At 54.5% G+C, this 15265-nt stretch overlaps 1 protein-coding gene across 5 annotated transcripts in view; it reads right to left on the bottom strand.

The window, feature by feature from the left end:
• The window catches only part of MMD2 (monocyte to macrophage differentiation associated 2), a 63117-nt gene that overhangs the window by 4005 nt on the left and 43847 nt on the right, over nucleotides 1–15265 (bottom strand). For 3 of the 5 annotated variants that reach the window (XM_044935801.2, XM_044935804.2, XM_044935802.2), the window contains exons 5-7: nucleotides 14816–14917; nucleotides 13722–13791; nucleotides 6292–11168 (exon numbers count right to left, since the gene is read on the bottom strand). In XM_044935801.2, the coding sequence (XP_044791736.1) occupies nucleotides 10965–11168; nucleotides 13722–13791; nucleotides 14816–14917 (376 nt within the window). In that variant the 3' untranslated portion in view covers nucleotides 6292–10964. Of the gene's footprint in view, nucleotides 1–1961; nucleotides 2092–6291; nucleotides 11169–13721; nucleotides 13792–14815; nucleotides 14918–15265 lie in introns of those variants that run through there. The other 2 variants (XM_044935803.1, XM_044935805.2) reach the window with 2 other exon arrangements.

Here is a 15265-nt window from a genome sequence, read left to right on the forward strand (position 1 = left end):
CCAATTCCTCCCAGCATCAGAGTCTTTTCCAATGAGTCAACTCTTCGCATGAGGTGGCCAAAGGACTGGAGTTTCAGCTTTAGCATCATTCCCTCCAAAGAAATCCCAGGGTTGATCTCCTTCAGAATGGACTGGTTGGATCTCCTTGCAGTCCAAGGGACTCTCAAGAGTCTTCTCCAACACCATAGTTCAAAAGCATCAATTCTTCGGCACTCAGCCTCTTCGAGACATCACTTTGCCAACAAAGGTCCATCTAATCAAAGCTATGGTTTTTCCAGTCATGTATGGATGTGAGAGTTGAACCATAAAGAAGGCTGAGCACCAAAGAATTGATACTTTCGAACTGTGCTGGAGAAGACTCTTTAGAGTCCCTTGGACTGCAAGGAGATCAAACCAGTCAATCCTAAGGGAAATCAATCCGAATATTCATTAGAAAGACTGATGCTGAAGCTGAAGCTCCAATGCTTTGGCCACCTGATGGGAAGAACAGACTCACTGGGAAAAAAACCCTGATGCCGGGAAAGATTGAGGGCAGGAGAAGGGGGTGACAGAGAATGAGATGGTTGGATGGCATCACTGACTCAATGGACATAAAGTTTGAGCAAACTCTGGGAGAGAGTGAAGGACAGGGAAGTCTGGCATGCCACAGTCCATGGGTCACAAAGAATCAGACACGGCTGAGTGACCGAATGACACCCAGAGGCCTACAGAATAATGTGAGGGCACCACAGCTACAGAGGAATGTGTAGGGCACCAGGACCACAGAGATACAGTACTTGATGCTATTCAGTTTGAAGTCTGTGCATATGTTCTGATGTAGACATCCAACATTCGGTGCTAGGGATCTGTACCTCAGGTGAGCTATTTAGTTGGGAAATAGCACCTCAGAGTCATTAGCATAACCCACTGTATCGCACAGGGAATATCTTGTAATAACCTATAATAGAAGAGAATGTTAAACAGGGAAAAAAAAAAAAAAATATATATATATATATATGGGCTTCCCACGTGGTGCTGGTGGTAAAGAGCCTGCCTGCCAATGTAGGAAACAAAAGAGACAGGGGTTTGATCCCTGGGTCGGGAAGATCCCCTGGAGGAGGGCACGGCAACCCACTCCAGTATTCTTGCCTGGAGAATCCCATGGACAGAGGAGCCTGGCAGATTATAGTCTACAGGGTGGAAGAGTCAGACCCCACTGGAGCGACTGAGCTCATGTGCGTGTGTATAAAATTATATCACTTTGCCATATAACTGCAACTAACACAACATTGTAAATCAACTATATTTCAATAAAAGTCTTTAATTAAAACAATAATAATAAATTTCAAAAGTCATTAGCATGCTGATAGGAAATGAAGCCTGGGCAGTGTTTAATTGGAACAAACAGTAACACGAAAATTCCAATTGCTAAATCGTGTCTGACTCTTTCAACCCCATGGACTGCAGCATGCCAGGCTTCCCTATCCTTCACTGTCATCCCAGAGCTTGCTCAAACTCATGTCCATTGAGTCAGTGATGCCATCCAACCATCTCAGCCTCTGTCGCCCCCTTCTCCTTCTGCCCTCAATCTTTCCTGGCATAAGGGTCTTTTCCAATGAGTTGGCTCTTCGCATCAGGTTGCCAAAGTATTGGAGCTGCACCCTAAGCATCAGTCCTTCCAAGTAAAGCAGATCACGTCAAATTACTTTGGAGTGTTGGGTCTGTCATAAAGAAAGTGGAATCATACTAACTGTCAAAGATTTTAGGCTGGGGGGGGTGCTTTAAGAAATCCTCTACCCCAGTGATTATTAAACTGCTCATGCAGTGACGTCTCTGGAAGTTCTAGCGCTCTTGGGACTGGGAGTATGTCTCAGACCACATAGGAATCAGGATTAATTTCCTTAGCCAAAAATGTGACCTCGTGATAAACACAAGACCTGAGCACCTGTGGCCTCTAGAGGGCATACTGTTGAGCCAAAATGCTTGCTTGGGTCTGACATTTCCATGAAGATTAATTTTTTATTGCTTACTTGATTTGATGTTGCCTGGGAACATTTTGGGAGAGGTACCGTGACAGGCCTGGGACCCAAGACCCCTTTCTTGCACTTGGACCTACAATATACAAGAAAATCATAATGAACCAAAAATAACTGCGTGCATGCACAGTTGGGGCAAATTCTGGATGAAAGGTACGAAAAGACCAAGAGAGCCTCGCTGCTTCCTTCCCAGGGAAATCACAGTGAAGGCTGTGGCCCACATTCTCCCGCTCCGTCTGCTTCCTGACCCGCCTGGTGCTTCCCACTGTAGGCCTGCCTGGCGGTGCACACCCCCTTCCCTTGGGGTCTGTGAATAACTGTCTTTTCAGTGGCAGTCATCTCCTGATCCGTTGGTCTCACCATCCCTGAATAATAATAAAATTTACTTTAAAAAATATATATTTTGGCCACACCACTCAGCATCTGGGATCTTAGTTCCCCGACCAGGGATTAAACCTGTCCCCCTCTGCCTCCCCCGGACTGCCAGGGAAGTCCCACAATCTACCTTTTAAAGCAAGGTGTTTGGCCAGCCTCCCCAGCTGACTCTCCCCACCAGCTGAAGCCGATTCTGAATTCCTGACCAACAGGAGCCAAAAGAGAGATTGATGCTTATTTGCTGTTTTAAGACTGCATCCCAGGATAACTTGTTATACAGCAATACACAGTTTTTCCTTTATATTTTTCTAAATATTCCAAGTTTCCTACAATGAACAGCTTTTATATATATAAAAAAAAAACCTTTTGACCAATGTTATTTTCAAAAAGACAACTGAGCAAGCATGAGGCATCTTGAATTTTTATTAAGTTCTTTCTACTCCACTGGAAACGACCACATTCGCCAGCAGGATGATTCTTCTTAATACAAATGTTTATCCAATAACGAGTTAATACAAAACGACAGTTTCACAACGACAGAAAAGGTCCAGAACCAGCAGGACGGTTGTTAAAAGTCACGCCACACATGCGCCAATCCCAAACACTGTAGACGTGACAGATCCATAAAACGAACAGGAAAGACCATCGGAGCTCCTGTTCACCGCTGCAGCCCCAACCCCACCCCCGAGAAAGCGCTCAACAAGCCGCAGGGTCTACACCTGCACACAAGTGGGCGGATTCCTCGTGAAACCTGGCGGTATAAACACGACTGCTGGGCGAGCCATTCCCCAGAGTCAGAGCCCGAAATTTGAAATTGTTTCCAGAGGCAAAGCTGCTCCTCCAAAACTCTGGATCCCAAATCTCTGGATTCCCCCTCTCCCTCCCGCCTTCCCAACCCTTCCTGGTCTGCAACCACTCAGCTCCAAGGGCCCCTGAACGTGGGAACATCACCAGGACAAGAGACTCCCAAAGTCTGACGCTGTATTTTCCTCAAGGGGGTCAGGGTTGGCAGTAACCAGATCCTCAGAGCTTCCCACAGGGCCCTGGGACACCCAGGCTCCCGAGGCATGGCACCATGCTGACCCCTGCCAACCACGGCCAACTGGCACGAAGCCCCTAACACCAAGGCCCAGGGCTTTTCAGAGAGTGCGCCAAGAGCAGTTCCCAGAACTGAGGATGCAGGCCCACCGGTGGGCCACAGAATCATTCCAACTTGAAAACAATGCCATAGGGTAAGACACAGCCGGGGGTCGGAGTAGGTGAGGGGATGCCAGTGCGCCCCGCCGGCAGGTCCCGTTTCAGGGCGGGGTTACAGACAACCGGAGTCGCCGTGTAAAACGCATTTCTTATGGTGGGTATTAAGAAGGCTTGGAAAACACAAACGCCAGCTAATCCCTGCACCCTGCAGCCTGACTCCTCACCATCGCACGGGGCCAACCCCAGGATGCACAGGTCACCCTCCCGAAATGGGCTGCCGGACCACCGCTGGGATGGGCACCTCCCCTCTGACCAGCACGACGAGTGTAAACGTCGGTTCGAAAGCCCATCGTGAGGCCAGGTTTGCAGAGAGAAGGTGGGGGCGCGGTGTGGGCAGAGATTCCGAGAGGACCTGAAATGGATTCATCAGTCACGGCTGTGCTGGGCCCAGCAGACCCCAAACCCTCACCCCACAGGCCAGGTGGATGAGAGCAGTCGCTTCTCCACGCGTGGACCCATTCGAGTGTGTGTACTCGCTGCCTTTACCTTGTGGTGCTGGTGGGAAAGCCGTCGGCTGGACACGCGCGCCTTAAGAAGACAAGCACCACTCGGGAGCAGGAAATACCCGCGGTCTCACCCTCAGACCTGCCGAGGCGCGGGCAAAACTGATGGAATTCGGGGATTCAGCAGCCAGATCAGGAGCAGTGTGGCCCCAGAAGGACATCAAGAAGACGCCCTCACCTGCTGCCCAGAGCTCAGCCCTCGGCAGCAAGACAGCCCAGGCCCTCGGGAGGAGGAAGGAAGCCTCGGCCTGGGGCCACGCCCCGGATTCTGCCCGCTGGGCTGCCCAGGGCAAATCACTCGGCCTCTCTGAGGAGCCTCAGTCTCCCCAAGTAAGACGCACAAACAGCAGTTTTGTCTTGCCAGGCTTTGTGGGGAGAAATACCTGAGAACACGGATGAGAATAAGCACCGTCTGTAACTGTGTGTGACTGTGTGCTCAGATGCTCAGTCATGCCCCACTCTTGATGGCCTCCTGGGCTGTAGCCCACCGGGCTCCTCTGTCCATGGGATTCTTCCGGCAAGAATACCGGAGCAGGTTGCCTTTTCCTCCTCCAGCGGATCTTCCCAACCCAGGGATCGAATTGATGTCTCTTATGTCTCCTGCACTGGCGGGCGGGTTCTTTACCGCTGCAACACCTGGGAAGCCCCCCAGCTGTGTGTACCTGACCTGCTAATCATGAAGAGGGAATGGAACATGGAAGAGCCTGCCCGGGGTGCGGGGTGCGGGCTATGGCCCGCTGGTAAACAAGCTCCCCAAAAGGCAGAGCTCTGATGTGCGGGCTTTGCCAATTTCCACAGTTGTAGCTACTCCACTCTGGCCAGATTCACACTAGCCGTGGTTTAAGGCCTTTCCAAAGTTTCCTGAAAACTTGACAACTGGTCTCCATGGCACCACACATGTGCAGAGCACACCAGCAAGGGCTTCTCCCCTCCCACCAGCAGCTGACAGCGTCAGCCAGGGTCAGCACGCACGCCCAGCAACGTGCCCGCCACAGCCCGCCAGCCTCTCCCTCTCATGAGCCTCCAGACCACCTGTTGTTGTTCAGTCTCTCAGTCGTGTCCCACTCCTTGCAACCCCATGGACTGCAGCACACCAGGCTTCCCTGTTCTTCACTATCTCCCAAAGCTTGCTCAAACTCATGTCCATTTAGTTGGTGATGCCGTCCAACCATCTCAGCCTCCGTCGCCCCTTCTCCTCCCGCCCTCACTCTACAGGTCACCTGCAGGTGCTCCCCTCCCCCTCCATGCTCACACCTCACGCCTCACCGGCTGACTTTTCCAAACTGCCCAGATAATCCCGCTCTCTGGCAGCATCCAGGCAGGAGGTCCCCGGAAGCCCGGACTCCTTCAGGGGTGAGGACGGTGGCCAGTTGTAGGAACAATCCACCCAATGTCCATTGGAATGGTGGTGGCCAGGATGGGGCACCCACATAGCAGGAAGCAGATTCCACCTACCATCTGCATGGCCGACAGCAGACACACTACATACGAGGGAAAACTTGATGGCAAAAGATCCTCATTACAGATCAATCTATGCTTGTCTCCTGAATTAAAAGAATGATTAAAGAAACTGGTACATCCATTTAATGGAGGCCTTTAAAAGAATGTTTACAAGGCGCTTGAAATTAGGAGAAATAGAAGTCTTTTTTTTTTTTTTAAGTAGGCTGTAAAGGTGTCTATGGCAAAAGAAAGGGAAAGGGAAGTCGCTCAGTCGTGTCCGACTCTTAGCGACCCCATGGACTACAGCCTACCAGGCTCCTCCATCCATGGGCTTTTCCAGGCAAGAGTACTGGAGTGGGGTGCCATTGCCTTCTCCGATGGCAAGAGAAGAAAACGTCAAAATTTAAAAGTACGCATCAGGGGACTTGGTGGCGGTCCAAAGGTTAGGACTCCGCACTTTCACTGCAGAAGGGCCTGGGTTTAATTCCTTGTCAGGGAACCAAGATCCCGCAAGTCTCCCAGCCAAAATGAACAAAAAACAGTACCCACTGAGTGAGGAGAATAGAAAGAAAAAAATTAGGAGTGGTTATCTGAGGCGTGTGTGTGTGTGTGTGCATGTGTGTGTGTGTGTGTGTGTTAATTGCTTGGTAGTGTCCAACTCCTTGTGACCCAATGGACTGTAGGCTCCTCCGTCCATGGAGTTCTCCAGGCAAGAATATTGGAGTGAGTTGCCATTCCCTTCTCCAGGGGATCTTTCTGACCCAGGGATTGAACCACAGTCTCCTGCATTGCAGGCAGGTTCTTTACGGTCTGAGCCACCGGGGTTATCTGAAGTAGATGCTGGCGAATATTTTCTACCTTTCTAGCATTTTCTGAACATGTTATAGTAAGCATTTATTATTATAATGAAAACATAAGAAAACAACCCCCCAAGGGAATTCCCTGGCGGTCCGGTGGTTAGGACTCCCAAGCTTCCACTGCCGTGGGCCCAGGCTTAATCCCTGATTGTGGAACTAAGATCCCACAAGCTCTGGTGCAGCCAAAAAAAAAGAAAGCAAGTCACCCCCTCCCAGTCACGAGGACACACCGTGCCTCCACCCACAGGCATCTCAGGGCCCCTCCAGATGCCATCCCGACACGTGCAGACCTTGTTTCCCGTGGGGTCCTGTCTCCCTCATCCTGGGGTACCAGGGCCCCAGGCCGACTTGGGGCAGAGGCAAAGCTCGTCACAAACCTGAGTTGGAAAACAACAGCCCCGAGGTGTCTTCTGATGAGCAGAGACACGAGAGGAAAGGCAGGGCAGTGTCCCCGCAGACCCTGGTCATGAGCCTGCCCCATCCGGCCCCAGACACAAAGGGGCCAAGACTCACACAGAACTCCTTGCCCAGTCTTCCAGCTCAGGGAGGAAGAGGAGACCACACCAGACCACGCTCACCATCCCCCGTTCCTTCCGCACATTTGTCTGAGCGTTGGCAGGCGAGTTTTTTACCACCGAGCCATCAAGAAAGCCTTTCATAATGATACTATGACAGTATCTGCCTCTTTCCCTCACTTGTACCCACACCTGTAACCTGTGGGTGCTCCTGAGCCGTTCCGCCCGTGTGGGAGTGGCTGCTGGGGCTTCCCCGGGCTCCTTCCGCACCCCACAGAGCCGTCCCCAGAGCCTGCATCTCAGCATCTGATCACACAGTTTGCGGTGGCACGTCTGACAGGTCCTTTTCTGACCAGGTCACCAGGCTCAGCTCAGCCTCTGAGCTCCACCTGCCTGTCTCAGCACGTGCGGGGACTGTGGGCAGCCTGAGCGCCACCCTGCCTTGTTCCTGACGGAGGCCTGGGTCCGGCTGCAGGGGCTCGAGCAGGGTTACAGGAAAACCTTCAGAGTGCTTCAGCTTTCGCAAATACAGAAAGCAGAGCTGGGAAGAGTTGAAACCCCCCCAGAAGTCCCGGGACTGCAACCTTCTAAATGACTCCTCTGTGCGGGGCATCCACCCACAGCCAAGGTGGCTTTAGGGCTTCAGATCCAGGCCCACTGACAAGTCCCATCTCTGTCGGCCCCCCTCCACTCCCGGTGCTTTCCTAGGATTCTTCCCCAGCCTGACCCAGAGGCTTATGGAAAGGCGGATACTCAGCCCTGCTCCCGCTGTACATGCAATGTAACTGGAAATCAAGACAGAAAGGTAGCTCTGGTCTGTGACAATGACTGAAACCCTCCCCTGGGCTGAGGGGACAGCCCTGGGTGAGCTCTGCTCTGGGTCTTCAGGGAAACCCCGCCAACCGGCGGCCAGGCCTCCACCAGCAAGCACACCTGCTCGGGTTTGTCGTGACGATCGCCAGTGGACTAACTGAGCAGGTGGTCAACAGCAGGCTGGTCCACCGGCGTGTGATGCCATGGGGGGCACGCTGTTGAAATGTGAGCCCCAGCACCCCCACCCGGCTCCTGCCTTCCTCCCTAACCTTCGCACCAGCTCCACCTCGCGCCCTGCTCTGGCAGTGCCCACCTAACTCAGGAGTGCTCACTGAAGTGCCCGGAATGCCCAACAGGCCACTCTGCTGCCAACTGCTCCCTCTCCCGGCTCCTTGGGACACAATAGCTGTCTTGCTGGGTCATCCTGGCATAGGATGGCCTCAAAGGAGGACAGGATGAGGGAGCTGGCGGGCATCTGAATTTCCAGTGTCCTGACCACCCCACCCTTCACCCCCGGGCACAGCCTAGGATGCTACCGGGACAGAGTCTTACCTCACGAGGGACTAAGGAATGTCTTTTCCTTGCCTTCAATGTTTGTGGTATATGTGAAGGAATGCCAGGGTCTTGGGTTAAATGGCATCCTGGGAAATTCACTCTCAGATTGATGCTGGGGAAGAAAGTTCACGGGAAGCCAGTCCTGAACGGGAGTTGGGGGTGGGGCAGCGTGGTCAAGGCTGCACAAACAGCCTCCATTGTGCTCACCAGCCCGTCCGTAGTCAGACATTCCGCCATTGGTGGGTCATTCCTTTGGGCGGCACAGGCTTTGCCACACCTCTCATTATCATCACTGGGGATTGCTTTCCAACTCAGGGAGCTAATGAGGATACCAGGCCGAAGTGTTTGACATTCAGCCTCCTGCTGAATCTTCAAACAACCCTGCGAGGTGTCACCTTACCACACTCATCGTACAGCAGAGGACACTGAGGCACAGAGAGGTTGAGGAGTTAGCCCAAGCCTTCCCAAAGAGGTGGGAGGATGCTGGAATTGGTCCTGAGTCTGGCAAGACACAGCCCCTCCCTCCAGGAGCATGTGTGTTGGGCAGCAGGCACAAGTACCAGGGGATGAAGGAACACGGGTGGGCAGGTGAGCATGAGGGGTGTTGGGAAGCAGAGTGGGGGGAGCCCCTAAATCAGAGGAGGATCAGAAGTTCTTCTGTGCTAATGCCCGAGTGGGGCTTTGAAGGATGTGTAGGAGTTGGGTGGGTGAGTGGGTAAACAGAGTCCCCATCAGAGGAACAGGCACCTCAAAAGGTGTGGAGATAAAGGAGCAGGCTGTCTAGGGAGAAATGTCATACCCAATACCCAGGAGAAGCATGAGGAAATGCAGGCATCACAAGAGCTCTGCAGGGGCTCGGGGACAGTACAGGGAGTCCCGGGTCAGCGTCTTGAGCACTCAGCACTGGCCCGGCCACCGGGCTTCAGTCCCCATCAGCCGCTCAATGACGGGACTGTCGTCTCGGCCTGCCATGGAGCCATGCTTCGGGAGTTTTCCTAAACAGCATCCCAGGACCCACGTGGTCCCTCCCCCACCTCAGACCCCAGCAGAGGTTGGGTCACAGGGTCCCTGCCCTCAACCAGGGCGAACCTGCCCTCCCCCTCAAAGTTTCTCCTCCCCTCATCTCCAACCGTGACCCCCAACTGATAGGAAATCCTTGGAGAGCTCACAGGGCAGGTTTGCACAAACACACACACACACACCCAGGCAAGAGGACAAAAATTCCCAAGCTCAGAAACCCGCCCGCCTGAAGATGTGTCAGAGGACTTAATATCGTCTCGAATGTGCGGTTCCAGATGCCAGAGCCCTGAAACACCCTGGAATGTGCGAGAACTCGGCGTAAGGCACCCTGTCGCTGCCCACTTGACCCTGGCTGGGAGTCTCAGAGTGAAGTCTGTCTAACGAGACGCAGATCCTGATGCAGTCTGAAACGCCAGGTCAGACCCCGCAGGCAGCCTGTCCCGAGCGCTGGCCCAGCCCTGCGAGAGGGCTGAGGACATTGGCTGAGGGTTGGTTAGTCAGGCTTCCGCCCCTGGAAGCCTCCTGGTCTTGGGACTGCTGTAGGCTTCGGAGGTTGGGGGTGTCCCGGACACCCTGCCCAGATCCTCATCAAACGACCAGAGGCCTTCCCTCCAGGACTCATCCAAGGAGCCTCCAAGGGCGGCTGACCGGCACTCATTGAGAATCTGAATCACAAACCCTAAATCTGGAGCGAGCAAACCGAGTTCCTGGGGTCTGCTTGCCCCCCACCACCCCACCACAATGAATGGCTCTCGTAATGTCTCTGGGTTTGTCAGCAAGAGAAGAAACGGCCAAGGGACAGGAGGCGCGTCCCCCGCCACTCGCCCTCTGTGCTGAGAACGCACTGCAGCGCAGTAGGATGGTGGGCTGCTCTGGGTGCACCTCAGTCTCCCCCCAGTAGCCCCCAACTGCCCTTGCCAGGGAACCAAGCCTGGTCCCCAACATGGAGACGCTGAAGTGCTCTGGCCACAACCCCACTGCAGAGCGCACAGGGTTGGCAAGGCAAAGAGGGGGGCCCTCATAAGTACCAACTCAATTGGCAGTGGCTGCCCAGAGAAGTCGTGGAAAGAATTCTGAAACCGCACCGTGAGGCAGCTGATTGGGGATGCCTGCCACGGTCACAGATTCTCACCATTCCTGATCTACAAGCTGGGGGACGTCCCCCCGTGAGCAGGGGATAATTCCCCAGCCAGGACTTTGGTAGCAGAGGAGGCCCAGGCCACCCGGGGTATCAGTAACACCAGACTCCCCGATAGACTTCTCAGGGCCTTGAGAAGCACGTGTGGGCCCGTCATTCCTCAACTGGCCAGGATCTCGTCTGCCCCTTTTTCTGACGATGTGAATGTTGGTTGCTTTAGGAAATGTCTGTCTAGAATAGGAACGCACTGCAGGGTCCATTTCTCCTCTGAGAGAGTGACTAAATGCCTTCTCTCTCACCTAGAGCCCAAGGGATGGTCTGGCTTATTACCAGAAGTGCTCTTAGACCCACTGAAAGCTCGACCCGTGGGAGGGCAGACGGGCCTGGGCGCTGTGCTCTGGGCTCAGGGTTGCAGGAACACTCCCCATGATGCTCTGCTCCAAAGGCCTACATGTCCCCACGCAGGCTGGGCCGCCTCACTTGGACACCTTGGCCTGCAGGGTGCTGGGCAGATACAAGTACCTCCAGATGGCATAGTAGTGGGTGCCAGCACCGAATGCCACAAAGAGATGCCAGATGGCATGGGCAAAGGGGATCCTCCCGTCACTCTTGAAGAACACCATGCCCAAGCAGTAGAAGACCCCTCCGGTCACCAGCTCCCAGATGCCCTCGGTGTTGGGCTGTCGGCAAGGACAAGGGTGAGCACACGTCAGATGAGCGGCCAGCAAGACCAAAACCACCCAGCCACCCCCCACCACCCCGGACAAGAAGACACGTGGATCGCGGGGCCGCCCGGAGTCCCAGGAACGGCATCTCAACCCACCGATGTCATCAACTCTCCACCCCACCCCGCCCCACCGATTCATTCTCGTGTGTAACACATTTCTGTCACAATCTCAAAGGATATGTCGAAGCTTTTTATCTGTCCTAAAAAGCAAACATCAAAGAAGGGAAAGAGAGACACACGCAGATACTTGTACAACCAAGTTCACTGCAACAGTATTTACAGCAGCCAAAAGCGGGGAGGCCACCCAGGCGTCCGCCAGGAGGAGAACGGACACGCAAAATGGCATCTGTGTTAGTTTACACGATGGAGTATTACTCAGTCTTGAAAAAGGAGGAAACTCTGACACATGATACAACACAGAAGAGACCTCAAGGACGCTGTGCAAAGCGAAATAAACCAGACACAGAAGGACAGCAACCATAGGCCTTGATGCCCTGAATGAGTCAAATTCATGGTTGGAAAGCACAGTGGCCATCTGGCTGCCAGGGGCTGGGTTGGGGGGAACAGGTAGGGAGTGAGGTTTAGTGGGGACAGTGTGGGAAGACGAGACAGTCCCGTGGGTGGACGGTGGTGATGCTCCACAACAAGACGCGTGAACTTCATGCCCGTGAACTGTGCACTTAAAGACACCTAAAACCATAAACTGCATGTGTATTTTAGCACAGTTCTTAAAAAGTAGTATGCATCCATGGGATGGATGTGAGAGTGGACTATAAAGAAAGCTGAGCGCCGAAGAACTGACGCTTTTGAACTGTGGTGTTGGAGAAGACTCCCGAGAGTCCCTTGGACTGCAAGGAGATCCAACCAGTCCATCCTAAAGGAGATCAGTCCTGGGTGTTCCTTGGAAGGACTGATGCTGAAACTCCAATCCTTTGGCCACCTGATGCAAAGAACTGACTCACTGCAAAAGACCCTGATGCTGGGAAAGATTGAACGCGGGAGGAGAAGGGGACGACAGAGGATGAGATGGTTGGACAGCATCACCAACACAATGGACATGAGTTTGAGTGAACTCCGGGAGTTGGTGATGGACAGGGAAGCCTAGCGTGCTGCAGTCCATGGGGTCACAAAGAGTCGGACATGACTGAGCAACTGAACTGAACTGAACTGATCCATGGTGGATTGCGGCATTCATGGCCCTCGGAGGCGAGCACAAGTGACACCTGGGTGGTTGTTACAGGGGCTCAAGGGGAACAGGAGGGACGGGGAGTAAGAACTTACCGCCCCGTCTCATGGGCCCCCTTCCCACAAGTCTCACTGCTCACCACCAATAACCGTGTCTGATGGTATCCTTCCAGACTCGTCTATATGCACGCAATACACGGTATGCACTTCATAAGCATGTACATGCCCAGAGCGACGGGTCACTTAAGATAAGGGGGCTCGGGCCACGCCTGTCATCCTGATACATCACTTCCACGATGCAGTCTCGTGGGGATTCATCTACCTCCCCGTGTGGGGACCCACCTCAGTCTTCGGAACAGCTGGGGAGCTTTTCACTGGAGGTATGTACAAGCACGCACCCAGCCTTCCAGAGGGTGACGCCTGACTATTAAAGATGTAGCACAGTAACACTTCTCAGCACAGACTGCTTGCCATACCCCGTCCTAAGGGCCTTACGTGAGTTATCCAATGCCATCTTCAGAACAATCTCCAGAGGCAGGTGCAGCTCTATGGCACAGGCCCTCGACATCACGCCAAGTGAGACAAGCGTGTTATAGAACAGTTTGTACAGCGTGATCCCATTTTTTTGTAAAAGATGAACAAACAAGGCATCATGTCTGCAGACCCACAGAGACTTGCCTGTTAGCCATCCTTAATGGTTTGCTGTGTATCTTTTCCGTTTCTCATGAAGAGGCATTAGATAACTCATGTTACGGACTCAATAGACATACATTACCGACTCAATGGACATGAATTTGAGCAAACTCTGGGAGACAGTGAAGAACTGGGAAGTCTGGTGTGCTGCAATCCATGGGGGTCACTTAGCGACTGAACAACAACAAACTCACGTTTTCACAGGGAAAATGTTGAGTAGGAACGCTAAGGGGGCTGTCACAAGCTGGAGACTCGGCTCCGCCTCCATGGCCACCTGCATTATTATTATTATAGATTTAATTTAGCCAGCAGGTACTTACTCTGTTGCAGGCACCCTTCTAGTCCCTGTCCCTGAGTTTTCTTACCTGATCCCTAAATAAGGAGGAAAACCTGGAGCCCAGAGGGACTAATGAACCCGCTGAGGTGAAGCAGAGAGAGGAGGCGCCCTGGAACCGAGGAGCCGAGCCCAGGGTGACCTGCACGTCTCCTGCCTTGGCGGGAGAGTCACGTGGACCCCCGGCCTGAGATCACCATCTGCCGGAGCAGAAGCCTCAGCCTCACCATCTCTAGTACCACTCTGGGCCCCCTCCAGCCAGACGTGAGACCCACACCTGGTGGGGTGACTTACCATGGAAAGGACGACCAGGGCGGGGAAGAAGCCCATGATGACATAGCAGAGCAGCTCCACGAGCTTGTACCTGCCAGGAAGACAGGGCGTCAAGGCCTTGCGACGGCCTCCCCCTGAGCATCACCTCCCCCATTCGGGTTGGGGGGGGGCACCCCAGCCGGAAGAGTAACGGAAGGGAACTCTGCCCTCTGCCCAGCACCCCTGAGCTCGGATTTGACCCAGCTGCACCCAGCAAGTGCTAGCAGAGCTGGGTGGCCGTGGGCGGGTCCCTTTCCCTCTCTGAGGCTAGGTTTCCACACCTGTGAACTGACATTCGAGGGTGGCAAATGCTGGGTGGGCATAGCATGCCTGGGTGCTCCTCCCTTGCTCAACCCAGGGCAGGCATTACTGTTCCATCCCAGCACCTTTCACCACAAGGCTCGAGCAATCGCTCTCCATCCATCCGAGCGGCGGCACCAACTGATACCCGTCCGCTGTCCTCGGACAGTCCGGGGTCTGTGGCTGCCTCTGACTTCTTCAGCTCTGTTTCCTTCCCCCTCGTCCTCACTTCCCTGCTGTCTCTCAGCAGGATGGAAGCGGGTGGGCGGCCCTGAGACCCTCTCCTTCTCACCTGCTGACCCAGCTTAAAGAAGACCCCATTCACAGGATCGAAGCACCAACAATGGCCTTTTTTTTTTTAACTCCTCACATTGACCCTATGGACCGTGCATGTGGTGACTGCCGATGGGCCTGGACACAGGGGTGCCAGGCGCGGCTGTGCCCACATGCTTCGGGGGACATGCTGAGGTCTCGTCCTGCCAGGGGCAGGGCGGAGGCCCTGATGGAGGCACCCCGCCCCATGAGACCCCGCCCCCTCCCCACCCCGCCCCATGAGACCCCGCCCCCTCCCCACCCCGCCCCATGAGACCCCGCCCCCTCTCCCCACCCCGCCCCATGAGACCCCGCCCCCTCTCCCCACCCCGCCCCTGAGACTCCGCCCCCTCCCCACCCCGCCCCTGAGACCCCGCCCCCTCCCCACCCCGCCCCTGAGACTCCGCCCCCTCTCCACACCCCGCCCCTGAGACTCCGCCCCCTCTCCCCCAGCCCCGGCTTACCGCTCATGAAAGAAGAAGACATAGATTGTGCCGACCGAGGCCATGATCCAGACCAGCCATCGCATATGGGAGGCCCAGGGGCCCAGCTCGCGGAGGTTCAGCCTGGGAGGCAGGACGGGAGGGCACAGGGGCCTGAGGGGGTGAGGGCGGGCCTGGGACCTCGCCTTCCACGGCCAGCCCCTCCCAGGGACACGGACCCCACAGAAGCCCTGTCCCCTGTGGCTCCACGCCTGGGATGTGGCCTCTCACGGAGGACACATGAAGAGACAGAAAGAGAAACCGAAACTGTATGCAATTATTCGAGCCAAGTCAGCAAAACTGAGGATGTCCCAGCATGAAGGAAAAGGGAATCTCAAACCAGTGGGCGTTTCCTGGCGCCCGGGCTTAGTTGCCCCACAGCAAGCGGTATCTTCCCGGAGCAGGGATCGAACCCATGTCCCCTGCACTGGC

This window comes from Bubalus bubalis, chromosome 24, assembly GCF_019923935.1.
Source record: "Bubalus bubalis isolate 160015118507 breed Murrah chromosome 24, NDDB_SH_1, whole genome shotgun sequence".
NCBI classification, from domain to species: Eukaryota; Metazoa; Chordata; class Mammalia; order Artiodactyla; family Bovidae; genus Bubalus; species Bubalus bubalis.